Source organism: Periophthalmus magnuspinnatus, chromosome 18 (genome assembly GCF_009829125.3).
Source record: "Periophthalmus magnuspinnatus isolate fPerMag1 chromosome 18, fPerMag1.2.pri, whole genome shotgun sequence".
NCBI lineage: Eukaryota > Metazoa > Chordata > Actinopteri > Gobiiformes > Gobiidae > Periophthalmus > Periophthalmus magnuspinnatus.
The window spans coordinates 4,563,164-4,580,097 of record NC_047143.1 but is presented as its reverse complement, the minus strand read 5'-3'; the positions used below and the strand labels follow the sequence as shown (position 1 = coordinate 4,580,097).

Sequence of the window (16,934 nt, the reverse complement as noted above, 5' to 3'; positions counted from 1 at the left end):
GAATCAAAACAAGTGGCCCAGACTTTCCCAACACGAGCCAGTGAGTCATGTCAGTAGCTGTGTTGTACAAACAGAAAAAAAATGAAAAAAACCTAAACCCTACGCTTCTGACATAGCTGGAAATCCCCATAACTTTAAAGAAACTCTACCTCAGCCACGTAGTACGCTTAGAATAATACATTTACAGTATATAGACAGAAAGAGGGAGACTTTTCAATACTTTTCAGCACTTGCAAATTTAAGCTGAGAGAAAAACTGGTTTGCGAGAAGAGAAAAGGAAGCTATTTTTGTGAAGAACGAGAATTCCTCTTTGAACAGAAATAGTGGATTGAGGTTTAAAGGGCCCACATTATTCTATTTTCTGATCTATGTTATAATGTTTCCTCATCACAAACAGACCTGGAGTGGTGTTTTGTTTCATTCACACATGTTTAACACAAAAACCCTGCATATATAGACTGAGTTCTTCTCAAAAAATGAAAACACTCTGTTGCACCTTGTGATGTCATGTGATAATACAGGAAGTGCTCTACTGTGTTTTGAAACTCTACACACCTTCACTAGCATCATTTGGACAATTTCAGCCAAACACTTGCCAATGTCTACAAAACAAAAGCTAAAAGGCAGTGGTTAACTTGAAAATTACCACTGCATGACATCACAAGGTGGAACAGAGCATTTTGAACTTTGGAGATGTAGGCAGACAAATGATAAAGTGCTACTCAAACATGTGTGAATGAAACAAAACACAACTCCAGGTCTGTTTTTGATGAGGTAACAACGTCCATTACACATTAGAGACATAACGACCCATAATGTTGATGATGTAAGGTATTATTAGTTAAGAACTTCTCTTCAATGAACCACTCCTGGAAGAATAAATGATTACACCATCATTACTTTTATTAATCAAATTGTTATAATCATTTGGTCTATCATTATAGTCTTATTATTGTTATAGACTAAACGCTTTGAAATTTTTTGTCACCAGAAGCTCGTCTCCATGGAAATGTTGTTCCTTTGGCTATAATATTCCACAGTATGACATAAAACAAATCTGTCTCCATGAAAAATGTTCCTAACTATGGTTTTAACTTTCTAATTCCAAGAAAATATGTACTGTACCTTTTTAAATATGGTTTTAAAAGTTTATAACTAAAAATACGCCACAGTTCTTAATTTCATGGGTAAAAAAAGGTTTACCTTTGCCTCAATTTTCTATTTAAGCATCACAAAAAGTATAATTTGTAGTAGCCTAAGTAATCTGTAGATGCAATGAAAACAAATGATTGTGGGGTCAACATATCTAGATCAGTGTAAATATATGGATTTTGCAATATTATAATGAGGAAACAAGTGACAACCTACACATCTACACGTGTTTGAGAGGTTTAGCATGTTCTATTCCTTCATTCAATAAGTCAGACTGCATTTGTTTACTTTTAAAAGCTGTGTTATTTCTATTTCTATCCTGTGGAGTCGTGCGTAATCCTTCCCACCTCGCCTGGGCTGTCTCCAAAGCGCACTCAGCTGCTCAAACACTTTCGCTTTAGTTTCGCTTTGGCCTGGGTACATTTTTTTTGCTCTCCTGATTAAACTATTTGTCCATCCTCGGCTTCCTTCTCTCGACTGTGCGCAGAGACACCACGATCGGGCTTTGCGTTGTTTAAAAAGACGCGTTTTTATTTCACATCGCGCGTACTTTGGCCCCTCTCGCGTCGTATTGTTGTTTTGGATTGCGGAAGACGCCCATGGAGGTCTGATCAGCAGCAGCAGACACGACTTGGAACCGAAACTTAACCTAAAAGTAAGTAAACAACGCAATTAAAGCACGTTTGGTTGATTTGGATCGACTTAAAGCTGCGTTTTTCACCTAAATACTTGTAATCGTGTTGTGTTTTGCTCATTTTGCGCAAACAGGAACAGGATAACGCAGCTGCTAAGTGCTGTTGCAAAGGACTTAGCCTCTTCCAAATGTGTTATATTTAACATTTTGGCAAAACATTACAACGCCAAAGCTTTAACTAATCTTGTTCCTGGGTTAAAGTGCATCATCCATATGCGTAAATCTGCCTAAAAGCTCCTTGGTTTACTCATTTGTATAAGTTTTTATGGACAGAATTTGAATGTCTACCTTACTAAAGTAAATCCCATGTCTGTCAGGAGCTAAATACATCTGTGTAAACCTACTAGCACTGTACTTTGCACTGTGCTTATGATAAGTTACGTAAAATAAACACAATATTAACTAACTTTGAACCAACTATAAGAACAGAATGTTTTGCTTGAGAAATGATTATATTTATTTTGGTTCAGACACAACTTCACAATATGAGATAAATGAAGTAAAAGGAGTAAAGCACTGTACTTAATTATATGTTTTAGGTATCTACTGTACTTTACTGTAGATTTTACTGTGTACTTTTTACTTCACTACATTTGAGAGCAGTATCTGTGCTTTCTACTCCACTCTATTTTTGAACAGGACTGAAAAGTTACAGTATTATTATAGTTTGAGACCTGCTGAAAAGGTTGAGGGGTTTATTTTTAACACCTTCATAGTTTGAGCGAACAAAAATACACAAATAAAAACCGCAAAACAACAACAAGTGATTCAGTTGTTTCTATTGAACAAAATTCAGCACAAATCTAAATACTTTTACTTTTTACTCTTTAAGTACTTTTTAAACAGGTGCTTTAATACTTTTACTTAGTAGATTTTTTCATGTGATAGTTTTGTTTTGTTTTTTGCTCTAGTATCTCTACTTTTACTGGTTTATTCGACCATTGCGTTGACTAAACCAACTGAAACAAAGTTAAATTAGGACTTAAAGGTACATTATGTAACATTTCTCATGGGAATTCTCTTACCTGCTTGTCTCCATGGAGATGTTATTGCTGCACCTGCAATGTTACACAGTATGACTTAATATGAATACATGCCAGAACCATACCTTGGTAGACACGCATGCTCTCTCGGTAATCTCTCCACAGATCTGACGTGTAACTAGGCCTGGTTGTGTCACCTGCTTGTTTACATACATGATAGGAGATAAGATTAATGTCATACTGAGAAACATTTCAGGCAAAGCAATAACATCTCCATGGAAAGAAGCAGGTAAGAGAACTCCCATAAGAAATGTTACATAATGCACCTTTTAAGTCCTAATTTAACTTTGTTTCAGTTGGTTTTTAGTCGCAATGATCGACTAAACCAGTAAAAGTAGAGATACTGGAGCAAAAAAACAAAATAAAACTATCACATGAAAAAATCTACTTGGTAAAAGTAATAAAGTATCTGTTTAAAAAGTATTTAAAGAGTAAAAAGTAAAAGTATTTAGATTTGTGCTGAATTTTGCTCAATAGAAACAACTTTTTATTTGTATTTTTTTGTTTACTCTAACAATAAAGGTGCTAAAAATAAACCCCTCAACCTTTTCAGCAGGTCTCAAACTATAATAATACTTTTACTTTTCAGTCCTGTTCCACTTATGTATCAATCAGTGTGTTATTTTTCATTGTAGCAAGGTGAACTTTTTGTTATTTTTCTGCTCTGTGGTAAGATTTGAGCCGTAGAGTGGACGCAGCATTTTCCTTAACAAAACTGAACATATAGGATAGTTTTTTGTATTTGTATTTGTGGTTATCGTGACAGGCCTAACACAAACTTGAACTGTACTCGATTCAGTCCTGTCTATCAGCCACAGCCAATCCTCTATCAGTAAAAGCAGACGGAGGACTTAAATATGATTAAATATGTCGTGTTTATGATCAGAACATGTATTTTGAAAGCTGTTTTGCATTTGTTTTTAATAAGACAAATCTAAATGAAATGAGTACGGTATGTCATGAGTCAATGAGGGAAAAAAAACGCTTGAAATCAGGTTTGACTAATGTGAAAAACAAAAGGGGGAAAGTCATAGCTCCTGTTTATTTCCTCCTACAGATATACGCTGCAGATCGGTGTGTCAGCAGATGTTGTGATGTATGATTTGAAACGGCTTCCTTATATCTTGTTTTCATTACTGTGTTAATTACAGTAGACAGATTCTTTTAGTTCAGTTAGATTTTTTTTAACCACGTTTTTTCTTGTACTCCCTCGAAATTGTATTCAGACTGATTCATGCGTTTGAGTAATCTTTATCTCTGCGCTGAAAACTCCTCGTCTCCCCTACCCCTCAGACACGCCCACTGTTTCTTCATTTTATTTTCTTAAACTAAAATGTGATACATTCAGAAGGTACAAACGATTGATGCCCGCTGTCTGTACGCTTGAGATTCTTGCGTTAGCAGTTCAGATTTCAGTCTTTTCAAATGTCAGTGCTCCTGGAACATGTCACTGTGACCTGAATGTTCATTTTCTTTAAAGGTGCACTGTGTAACTTTTCTGGTGAAGGGTCAGCTATGCACTTGCTCCTCTCCATGTAGATGCTTTTGTTTTACCTGCATTGCTTTAAGTCGTTCATCTTGCTCTTATTAAATTACACATTGTTTTACTGCTAAAACAAACGCGTATTCTAGTCAGTGGGCTCACCTCTCCACAGATCTGAGCTGTTACGTGGCCTGTTAGTGTTTCCTGCTTGTCTCCATGGAGGTAGATATGTTTAATGCCATCTATATTGTAGTCAAAGCAACAAGATGGCAGACTTTCCCCAAAAAACCCCTACAACTATTTGTACAGTTGTTGTTTGAGTTTTTCTTGTACTATGGATTATATCTGGGCAGGTGAGTGATTGTACAGACTTCCCCGATAAAGTTACATTGTGGACCTTTTTAAGTAATAAATGATATATGTATTTTATTTAAAAAGAAAGGAAAAAATGCAATAATAGGAAATATAATCAGTATTAAATCCAGTCTTTCTCATTTAACTTTTAACCCATAACTCATGCTCTGTGTCCTCAGAATGTTCTCGTGGTGACCCTGTGTTCGGAGATGGACAGCATTCGTTCAGAGGAAGAGGAGGAGCGTGTGGTGGAGGATGAGTTCACGTGTCCCGGGATGCTCCGCGGATCCCTGTCCTCTCTCCACTCCTCCGTGCAGCGCATTTTCAGGGTCAGATTCTCCATCGGCACCGACCAGCCGCCCCAAGACGCACACGGACAGATATGGCTCCAACTGCGAGGGCTCGACGGCGACGTGCAGGCGGCTAAGGTGAGACGTTTACTGAATGTTTAGAATGAAGTGTGATTATCGCTCGGTTACAGAAGACGTCACTTTGTTTTAGTTTTAACTGGTTGGACAGTCTGTACCAGGAATGTCATTCGTGTCTCTATAGGACGTAATTGCATTGGAGATCTAATTTTTGTGTGTCTCCAGCATAGACTGTATATATAAATGGACATAGCTAACCTGCTAGCCGCTGCATGGGCACTTCCAGCTCCATCGACTCTGGCTCCAATTCAGTTTACATTGAAAAGCTGTCATCTGTCCCTCTGTAATTGCTGCAGTGAGCTTCCTCATTTTGGCCTTAAAATGCTCCAAATTGTCCCCTTTAACTGTTAGCCTCGATGAGCTTCATTTGACTGGAGCCAAACGCTATCGGTGACGTCACACTCACTTACTCCACTTCCTTATAAAGTCTATGGTCTCCTCTTTTCCGCAGGGACAAACAGACTTATGAAAGTAAAGGTGCAGGTGCAGAAAACGAAACTTCGATGGTAATTAGCCTGATTAATGTGCGCACCGCCGTCCCTCTTGCCAACTTTTGTATAGTTTCAAAAAGTAATTAATCCGATCAACAGTTTATACGTCAGCAGGATAAAACAGTTTGGTGTTTACATGTGAGATTATACAGAGGCTAGTGTGACAGGAGCAGCTCTGATATAAACTGACACTTTAAAATATACACATTCTTCTAGATGTGGTGCTGTTCTGTGTCGCAGCAGCTCTCCATGTAAATCCCGGTTAAATATTGTCGATGAAACTAAACTAAAATGCGATGTTGTGACAAAGCATTGATGTTCAGTTCTTGTTTATATCTGCCCTTTTGTCATACTTGGCCAGCACGAGTAGGCGTCTCCACGTCAGCCCGAAATGGGAACGTGGACTCAAAGTGAAAATGAAAACCTGCTTATTCATCCATACTTACTGCAGTATTACATAAGTCCCAAGATAAGATTGCATACAATGAAAGGAGAAGCATGTTAAAATGTAAAGTGTAAGGTTGAAAGTAAAAATTGAAACTAATGTACCTAAAGATATGTATAAAATCATTGTAAACGTAGTAGTAGACCTGGTTTATGGTTAATATCTCTGTGGCACTTTTAGTTTCATGTAGATAATTCCATTAACAGAAGTTCAACATGTTCTCTATTGGTACAAAAAAACAGAAGTGGTGCCATTGTTCAAACCCAAAGACGTGATTGTTGTCAGTTGAAAGGACTTAAAGCCATAAGATTAATATGACAAGTTTGTGGAGCCAATCCCAAACTAATAATATGGTTCAAGTTTAGATTGTTCTCTCAAAACTGTGACTCTCCCATAGAGTTATATAAGCCCCCACCCTCCAACTAAGATTATGACATTATCAAAACACCATTGTAATTACCGTACGTGTGTGTTTCAGCTGTTTGTGAAAGGCGTAGTGAACCAGGAGGAACAGCAGGAGGTGCCGTACCCGCTGACTCTGCACTGTGTTTTCTGCGGCGCCCGCGGCCTCTTCATGGACTGTCTCATACGGAACACGTCTGCGCTCATCGTGGTGCGTTCCAGTACATGGGGAAAAATGTATATGTTTACTTTAAAGGGAGTTTTCCTGTGGCATTACGGATAACAACAACTAGCATGCTAACACCACACTGTACTAATAATGGGAGAATTGGATGCAGACAGTACACAGTGGAATTATTTTGACTGCAAGAGCTGTTTATACAATATTAGGTACAGCACTGGGGGTAGACACGTTTTGCTCAAATACATGGGGGAAAAAAATCAATACAGCGTGCTAACGTGTGCTTTTTTAAAAACATCATTACAGTCCCACCTGAAGAGGCTGTATTTGTCATATACTGAGGACACATCATATCATACAGAGCAGTTTTGAGTTTTTATAACTTTTTTAGTCACAGGATCTGTCAACCGAAAGTGAGGAGGTCATTCTGCTCTGATTGAATAATCGGCTTGAATGAAAACACACTGAACATTTAATCATGTTAAAAAAATCTCACCTGAAGAGGCTGTATTTGTCGTATACTTTGGACACATCATATCATACAGAGCACTTCTGGGTTTATTATAACTGGTTTTAGTCACAGGATCTGGCAACCGAAAGCGAGGAGGTCATTCTGCTCTCTGATTGGATAATCGACTTGAGAATCAAAACACATTGAGCATTTAAATCAAATAAAAATGCGTAATTAGGATCATTTGAACATATTTATTTCATATGAGACATGTTTGTGTTTTGTTTTTTGGGGGGTTTTTTTGGGTTTTTTTTTTTTTTTTTTTAAGTTCTATGTAACTTTCTGGTGAAGTGTACGTCACCTTCTTGTCTCAATCGGGATGTTATTACAGTATGGGGTTAAATCTATTTATATCCAGGCCAAGTTACACGTCAGACCTCTGGATAGGTGACCCTGCTCATAGATCTTTTTTTATTTATTTTTTTTATCCATATTTAAGCATTGAAAACCAGAATTCGATGAGTGCCAGCTACGTTTAATGCTATACTGTGGAGCATTCCTGGCAAAGCATTAACATCTACACGAGTAGGTAGCATAATGCCAACCAGAAAAGTTACCCACTGCCACAAACAAATGAGGAACTTTGATTCATTCATAAAGTGATATTGTTTCCTTATAAAAGCACGCTATTGGCCAATTTCAACGTCGTTTCATAATTTTTGTTGAGTCAATATGTGAATCAACAGTGTCAACGTCACCGGGCACAATCCCGACGGGAGTGTCTCTTAAAAGTTCATACGAGGACAAAGATATGTAGTTTGATTAAAATAGCTGTGATAATATTTGCTAAATCATTAATGGAATGAAAAAAACAATTCAAGTCTCATAGGTCTTGTAAAATAAACCGCTGTCCTCTATAAGAACTAAACATCCCTGAGTCTCCATGGGGTCTTATTCCGCGTAAAAGCTGCTAACCCTGTAGTTCAGACCAATTTCAATGATTTTTAGACAATACAGTGCCATTAAAACAAAACAAAAAACAACACAAACTTTCTTCTTCATTACCATATGGCTCTCTATATTAGTTCTGATGTAGAATGTGACCGCTGTGTGCTGTCTGCATCCAGTTATAAAGCGTTTTTTTTACTGGCAAATCAGGAAATGACACAGGTACGAGGTTAGCATGCTAGTTCATGTAGGCAAAACTCTGCGTTTGGTCTTTAAAGGTTGATAAAAGTGCTTATAAACTCATCATGGTGAATAATGAAGATGCTCAGAATGCATAAGGTAAGTGGGGAATAACTTTGGACCACTGCAAAGCTTTTAAAACAAACTAGTTCTGTTTTTCACGGTTTTAAGATGAATCCGTTTTATTGTCGAGTAGTAGATACTTATCAGATTTTCAACAGAACAATATAGAATAAGATTTGGTGTTTTGTTTTGATGTAAATTGGATTAGCCCACCTTTTGCTACAAGATTGTAAACTATTCCTTCTAATGCCAGATTGGTTCTCCGGGCCGTCTTCTCATCTCCGGTCTGTTGGAGCCGGTGGTGCGGGCCTACTCCCTAATCACGGACCTGGTGGAGCGCTGCGACTCCACCCAGCCCAAGCGCTTCGAGCCCGGGGAACGCGGCCTAGGCGAGTCCCTGGAGTCAAGACGGGCCTTCAAAAACCTGGTGGAACAATGGGACGACCGACATACGCTGGATCTGTTAGTTTTACCCGGGTCTATTAAGGAAAGTTTGTTAGAATTATTGAAAGAGTCAAAACTTGCCGATAACCCACGACCTCTGGAAATAGATGGAGCAAAGCAAGACATCGCATGGGATAAGTCTGTTGTTTCTTTCGGGGAGAGTAGCGGTAGTAGTAGTTTCGCCAAGGACACCTCTGCAAATTTCCTCGATAGCTTTGGAGAACCAGAAAGACTCCGAGGAAGCCCGGAAGGTACAGAAGGTAATTCGAAATCTCCGCAAGAAGTTGGCGACGAAGAGATACACGCGAACAATGATGAAGGTGAAAAGCAGTGGGCGCAGTTATCGGGAAGCAAAGAATTCTGGCTTTTGCTGAAGTTTTTCACCGCTATGGGTTATACGGAAGATGTAGTGCAGCGTGTGCTAGCTAAAACGGGACTGCAGGAAGCTTCGCAGATATTAGACTTGGTTCAGCAGGAGCAAGATCGAACTGACAGAGCGGTGAGAGGCAGCGAGGCGCAAGGTGTGGATCTCACACAAGGTGGCGCTACAGCGAGGGAGTTGCGGAATAGGCCTTGTGAGACAGAACATAGAGAGGATGGAGCGAAAACAGAAAAAGTTTTTAGTAAGAAAAAAGGCGATGTTAGTGATGGCGAATTAAACGGCGCGAATGGTGGAACTGGAGAGTTGCGAGACGATGATTTTGTGCTAGGTGTCCTAAAGAAAGCGGCGGCTAGCTGCGGCTACAACGAAAAGCAAGTTACCGAAGTTTATAGTAAGCTGCCCGACCAGTCTATGCATCAGTTATTTTTAGAGCTGCAACGGAACGATTCAAAACAAAATGGATATTTGAAGGAAGGTCCAAGAGAGATGGACGATGTTGTACTTGACGCTCCAAAAGGCGCCAAAGAAAAAAATTACAAGCAAAATGTTGGTGCGGAAAATAGGGACGAGAAAAGTGGGGCGTTGCCAAAACAAAACAACAGTGAAGAGGATGTAATTTGGGGTGATCACACGCAACAGGCACAACAACACAAGCAACCGAAACAGCAAAACAGTTTCAGCGATAATATCCGTGGGCCACCTTTGTCAAGTTATAGCTCAAATAACAGCCATCATTTTGCAAACCACCAAGCTTCGAATCAAGCGAATTACAGTACAACAAGATCGCAAAATCCTCACGCTAATGGGAACGACTGGAGCAGAGACAGAAGAGGACAGCAGGGGGCAGTAGTGGTGACCGGAGAGCAGAGGTTTCTAGAAGGACTTAACTCACATTTTGAGCTGAGGTTGACGGACAGTCCGGGGAAAGAGGGACTGCGGAACATTATCATCGACGGGAGCAACGTGGCCATGAGGTGAGAGCTGAAAAAGTTTGTCAGATTCATTACAAGTGAATAAAAAAAATGATTATCCCACTAGGCAAAGGCTGAAATTCTGTAGGTAATCATGTCCTCCTTGAGAACTAAGCCTCCCTGTGTGTCAGATGCCCTCCCTGTGTCTCCTTTAGGTGTTATTCTGTGTAAAAGCTGCTAAACCTGTAGATTATACCTCTACAAACATGTCCTGAAATGCGTGGGATTCTTTTAACAGTTTAGCAGTTCAGATTTCAACCTTCTTCCGGATTAAGTTTAAAAATGAGGACTCGTTTTAAAATGTAAATCACAAATCTAATCATAACGCTCGTCAGAAAAGGCATAATTTTTCTTCCCAAAATTCTTCATCCCCGGTATTCGACTCCCTAAACCCCCATATACTAGGCCTGTCACGATAACACATTTTGAAGCGTGATATATTGCTGAAGAAAGTATAGACTATAAATGATAATATTGAAACACTGACACAATAATCCTAAAGCAGATTATCTCCAAAAAAACAATTCTAAATGTACAATATGCTTAAAAAACAAAAAGCTGCAGTAAATAAATAACAGAATTAAACAATATGAGTTATAGAAGTTATTTATTCAACCCCCTACGGCTCAAATCGAACCATAAAACCCCCAAATGATTGTTCCATTTAACATATATTGAACTATGAGTCGATATAGTAATTATTGTGAGGTGTGTCCTGGGTTAAAGCACTGGCAGGTTCAGTTGAGGGTGTAGTACCTTCGTTTCACCACAGTAACAGCACAGGCGACATACAGTTCCTTTAACAGTTTCTTTGTGTTGAACCTCCACAGTCACGGTCTGGGTCACTTCTTCTCGTGTCGGGGCATTGCTTTGGCTGTGCAGCACTTTTGGGACAGAGGACACAGACAGATCAGCGTGTTACTGCCCCAGTGGAGAACCAAGAACGACTACAGGATCAAAGGTACCGCAGATCTTTACTGTGACTATTAATTTTACTTTCATTTATGTATTTATTTTGAGCAGATTAATGAACACATGTGTCCAGTACGCTTAATGCACATTTCACATTTTTTTTTTCTTATTTAAGCTCAAAAAGGAGTGGGACGAAGAAAACTAGAAAACCATAACATTATAATTTAAAGGCGGACTCTACCTGATTCTTACCGTCTTAAAAATGTGCAAAACAGAACTAGTTGATTTTAAACAGTTTGCAGTGGTCCAAAGCTATTCCTCACTTTATTCCTCACCTTAAGTATTCAGAGCATCCTAATTATTCACTGTGATGAGTTTATAAGCACTTTTCACAATTTTCAGATGCCAGAGCAGAGTTGGCTAACAGTAACTAGCATGCTATGTGCACTTCCAGATTATCATTATTTGTAAACTTTTTTTTACATGCAGAAATAAGTATTAATAAACCATAAAATAAAAAACAAAACTATTGTTTCGTCCACAGAGCAGCACTATCTGACACAGCTGAAGGAGTTGGGCATCGTCTCTCTAACTCCGTCGAGAGAAGTTCAAGGCAAAAGAATCAGTTCCTATGACGACAGGTTAGTGGAGTTTTAACAAGTTAAACAAGTATCGCCGTTTTGTTTGAGATGTGCACATTTATAATCGTGCATTTAATTCATTAACCATTGGATATCCTGAAAGCCCTTTACAATGTATTATTCATTCAGTCTTCTGTGGTGATAACCTTCTATTGTAGCCACTGCTGCCTTGGGGCAGACTCACAACCACCAACCACCACCTCACCCACCACTTTCATACTGGGCAATGTGGGTGAAGTGTCTTGCCTAAGGACACAATGACAGTCACTGCCTTACCACTGGCGCCTCACTGTGGCACCAGGTTTTCCCAGTGGTCTCCCATCCAAGTACTGACCAGGCCCGGCTTTGCTTATCTGCTGAGATCTGAAGAAAGCTTTGACAAGCCGCCCTGTCCGTATTTAACATCTGAATATGTTTTAAAACGTGAACAGCCTGTATTTGAGTCTCTACTGGGTCAAGACCTAGGCCAGACATGAAAGAAGTTTAAAAATCACCTCTTTTATGACGTGAAAGTGCCGCAAAAGGAACAAGTACAAAAAAAAAACACAACCTCTGACTTTCAAAATTTGGGCTTATTTTTTGAAAGTTATTTGCAAAGTCGCTATAAAGAAGTGGACTTGGCAACCAAGATTGATTCTACACATTTATCAGTTTTGGACTGAACTTACTAAACGTGATCGGGAAAATCCAAAGCGTGATGACAAATATTTGAATCTGACTGGTCAAAGCATGACAACGGCAGAACAAGCCAAAAAAATCGAACCTTTGTCAAGTTCAGAGAAAAGCACAGATATCTTTCCTGTTTTTAGTAGTAAAAGTATTGTGTTTGACAGATTCATGCTACAGCTGGCTCAGAAAACAGAAGGAGTGATTGTGACAAACGACAATCTGAGAGACCTGTCTGATGAGTCTGCAGTGTGGAGGGACATCATCAAGAAAAGGTGCACCGAATGTGTTCCCAAATTGATGTATTTGATGAAAAGAGACGCTCTTTAAAGTCTGGGTTCTGTCTCCTCAGGCTGCTGCAGTACACGTTTGTGGGGGACCTCTTCATGGTTCCTGATGATCCACTGGGACGAGGAGGACCACACCTGGATGAGTTCTTATCCACAGCCATCAGGTACCACAAACAGTCTGCATGTTGACATTATTACGGTTTATCATGAGTTATCAGCTTTTGCCAGACTTTAAGAGAGCAACATCCATCTTTAAAGAGGGAGCATTTTACTTCTATGGGGTATTATATAACATGTTTGGATTGCCATGTTACCTTTCATTGTTTTGAAAATGCTATATTTACCAAAACGCTCTTTGACTTGGGTCTGATTTCAACATAATCGCTGAAATTACCCTAAACTAGACTTTTATATTAGAGCTCTGATGATACATAAATAATGGTAAACAGAATACATGTCATTTCTTTTGTAGATTTTTAGATTTTAAGTACACCAGCGCCGTTTAGTGGTGAAATTAAGTGAACTATACTTGTAATATCAAGCGTTACAACATGATTCTTCGTGTCCTCAGATCTCTAGACCTGAGCAGTCACACATACAACACCTTCTCCAAAGCCCCTCACCCCAACAACGAACCCATGCACTACCACGACCGCTCACCAGGGGACGTGTGGGAGCCTCAGAGGGGACGGGGACGAGGACAAGATGGACTGAGACAGACCTGGACCAGACCAGAAACAGAACCAGGACTCAGACCAGGACCCAGAGCCGAGCGGAGCCCACATGAGACCACTCTTTTGAGGCAGCAGCTGTGCCAGGTGTTCCCCGGGCAGGACAGTATGGTCACCCTGGTCCTCCAAAGCCACCCCAAAGAAACGGATATTAACGCGCTGTCTGCTTTGCTTTTAGAGGAAAATTAAAGATTGTTTTAATGTAATTTTAACCAGAAAAAATACATAGTGCATCTTTATTTAGTCATCAAATTAAGACTATTTTACCAGTTTGTTTTAAAATGCCTTCCTTTTGTTTGCTCATGTTCACCACCAAACGCACTGATAACATAACAGCTTTTTCTATTTATTTATTTTAAAGTTTTTATTTTAAGCTTGTGTATCTTAGTATAGACTATAGTTCAATTAATTTTCAGAATCTTAATTCATACAATTCAGATTTTTACTTTTTTATAATGAATTATCCTTAAAACTATAGCTCCTACTTTCACCTTAATGTGCTGCCTTTACTTTTTTGAATGTATTTTGTCCCTATACATTTTACATTGTTGGTAAAATCTCCTGAATCATGACCAAATTTTTAAATATTTTTGTAAACAAATTTTGCTTAAATTTTCTTTGCATTTTTGAGTTTGTTTGAATCATTGTTGGATATTTTCTTTGCATTTTTATAATTGGTGTTATTTGACAGCACAGTTAAGTCTTAATCATCATTTGTCTTAAGTTGAATTTATGTTTTAAAATCTTAAATTTCTCTTTTTCTCTTTATTCACCTCTGGAAGTTGCCGTGGGCGCCGCCATCGTCATTGTGGTTGTATTATTTTGCACGGGGCTGTTGATCTTGATGACAGACACGTTCTTTAGGGGCTACTGTTTTCAAGCTTCCCAGAGAGTCGGGATTTAAAATTTCCATTGAAATGAATGTGATTCCCACCTACTGGAAATGCCACCACAAGGTCAAGAATAATAATAATAATAATAATTGTCATGCTGCAGTTGTGTTCACCCTAAATATTTTGTATAGAAATGACTCCTTATTGATTTTTCAATAGTTATTATAAAACCTAAATGAGTTGTCTCCATGCAGAAGTTGTTTTTTTTTGCTTAGAATGCTCCACAGTATAGCATTAAAACGTATCCATCTTACATTTATACAGGTGTTTTTTTGATTGAAAATACCAGCAGCCTGACCAGAAAAGTTACATAATGAGCCTTTAATTGTATTTTTTTGTTGTGAATCCAAGCAAAAATGTGCTTAAACTGACGTATTGTTCTCGATCTTTATAATGGCATAATGTTTTTAATGACAGTTTACTTGTGAAGAAATGCTTTTTCACTGTATAACTCTTTGTAAATAAGAGTTTTCAGTGGTCATATCAATGTCGCCATCCTTTGGTGGCCTCTTTTAGCTTAAATGGTTAAATTATTTCTTATATTTTTGGATATATGTTCTGTTTCTATGCAAATACAATTTTTTGTAAAATTGAAATGACTTGGCTGCTTTTTGCAACTTAAAAATCAAACTCTAATAAGAACCGAGATCTCTTAATGTCGTCCTGCAGTCAGGAATCTTGGGCTGATTGTGGATTTTTATGTTCAGTCTGGACAAGCACATTAGCTCTGTCATAAAAGTCCTGTTTCTTTCAGTTGAGGCTTCTTGCTAAAGTAAAGCCCAACCTTCCACAGACAGATTATGGGTTTTCCACAGGTGGAGAAATTCAAGCATTTGTAACGTTGCTTCTGGATTATTGTAATTGTTTGTCTTTGGGGCTGGACCAGGGCTTCGTGCAAAACTTACAGAATGTCCAGAATGATGCAGCTTGTGTGAAACAAAAACTAAGAGATGAGACACATCAGGCTTGTGCTGTGCATCACCAGTTTCTGTTTCATATCAGGTGCAATTCAAAATGTTACTGATGTGTTCAATTTGAGGGAGTTACTGCAGCTCTATACTCCACCCAGAGCCCTGAGATCAGCTGACCAGCCCCTGCTGCTGTGCCCAGAGCCAGACTCAAGACCTTTGAGGTGACAGAGCTTTTTTTGTGGCAGTGCCCAGACTATGGAACAACCTCCCTTTGCCTCTTAGTCTTAAGACTGAAAACCAACCTCTTCTCAGCGGCACTAGTTAGACTTAGTGCTTTATTGTACCTTTTCTATGCATTGTGTTATCTGTGTATTTTTTTTTTTACTTTTATGTTAAGCACTTTGGTCAACTGAAGCAGTTTTAAATGTGCGATTATAAATAAACAAATTGAATTTTCCGGCTGTAGTACCAGGTAATGTCCACCAGATGGCACCATAGATTGTATATGTCGGCGTGCCCAAACTTTTGTCACCGAGGGCCATATCTTAAAAAGTATTCACCATGGAGGGCCATAGTGGTCAATACAGTGGATGATTCAGATGGGTGCATTTAACATAGTTTTGACTTCATACTTTAAATAAGCCTTGAAATATGAACATTTGGTCTGTATGGCAGTGCAATGTGATGGTATTTAGGTTATACTGGTAGGATTACTCAAATTTGCCATAAAAAGTACTGATTATGATCAACTGGGCCAGTTCACCTGAAGGTTTGAGAGCCAATAAAAATTGGTCTGAGGGCCGCATTTGACCCCGGGCCATAGTTTGGACACCCCTGGTATATGTGGATAGCGTCACTTAAGCAACTTGTTACAACATTTGATTAGTTAAGAACATCTTAACCAACAATATCTTAGTCTGAGTTGATAAAAACTGTTGTTAATATGTCAAAAATTCTGCAATGGATTAAGATGGTTTTCCTTGACTTTTTTTAATTTAAAGATTCACTTTGTATGTTTTCTGGAAGAGGGTTTGTCACCTGCTTGTCTCCATGGAGATGTTGGTGCTTTGCCTGGAATATTCCATAATGAAAGTATGGCATTAAAGTTATCCATCTAGCATGCGCCTCTCCATAGATCCGACTGCTAACTTGGCCTGATGGTGTCAACTGCTTATCTATATCCACGGAGATGGATATGTTTGATGGTTGACAACAAACAATGTAAACAAAACAATAACATCTCCATGGAGACGAACAACTTCCAAAAGAAACGTTGCATAATACACCTTTAAATTATTATAGTTTAACTGGCACAATTAAACTATAATAATTTAAGTTAAAGCTAATCAATCCAAGGTAACATTTTTTATTAGTAATTTTCCCCTCACCACAGTGACAAGCAGCAGGTAGCGCAGGCCGAGTTACAGGTCAGATCTGTGACACGGTGTCTCCGTCACAGTAAGGATGCAGGTTTTTCAATCTGCAATAAAACGCCTGTAATGAAATCAATGCAAGATATGTAATTTTTAATGCCATACTTTGGAACATGCACACACCGCAATCGCATCTCCATGGAGACAAGCAGTTAGCAGACCCCTAACCAGAGATGTTACTCAGTGCACCTTTAAACGCTTGTGAAATACACATTTGGAGTTTATATTCTTACGTTGCTGTTGTCATATGTACAAATATTTCTATATTTTAAAAGAAAAGTAAAG

General features: G+C 38.8%; 1 protein-coding gene across 1 annotated transcript; it reads left to right on the top strand.

The window, feature by feature from the left end:
- Positions 1-1,526: 1,526 nt before the first annotated feature.
- Positions 1,527-15,673, top strand: khnyn (KH and NYN domain containing). Its single transcript, XM_033983966.2, has 9 exons — positions 1,527-1,807; positions 4,906-5,154; positions 6,569-6,703; positions 8,629-10,175; positions 11,003-11,133; positions 11,629-11,725; positions 12,559-12,666; positions 12,744-12,845; positions 13,253-15,673. Exons 2-9 carry the CDS (start codon positions 4,936-4,938, stop codon positions 13,599-13,601), a joined length of 2,688 nt encoding a protein of 895 aa, XP_033839857.1. The 5' UTR covers positions 1,527-1,807; positions 4,906-4,935; the 3' UTR covers positions 13,602-15,673.
- The last annotated feature ends 1,261 nt before the right edge of the window (positions 15,674-16,934 follow it).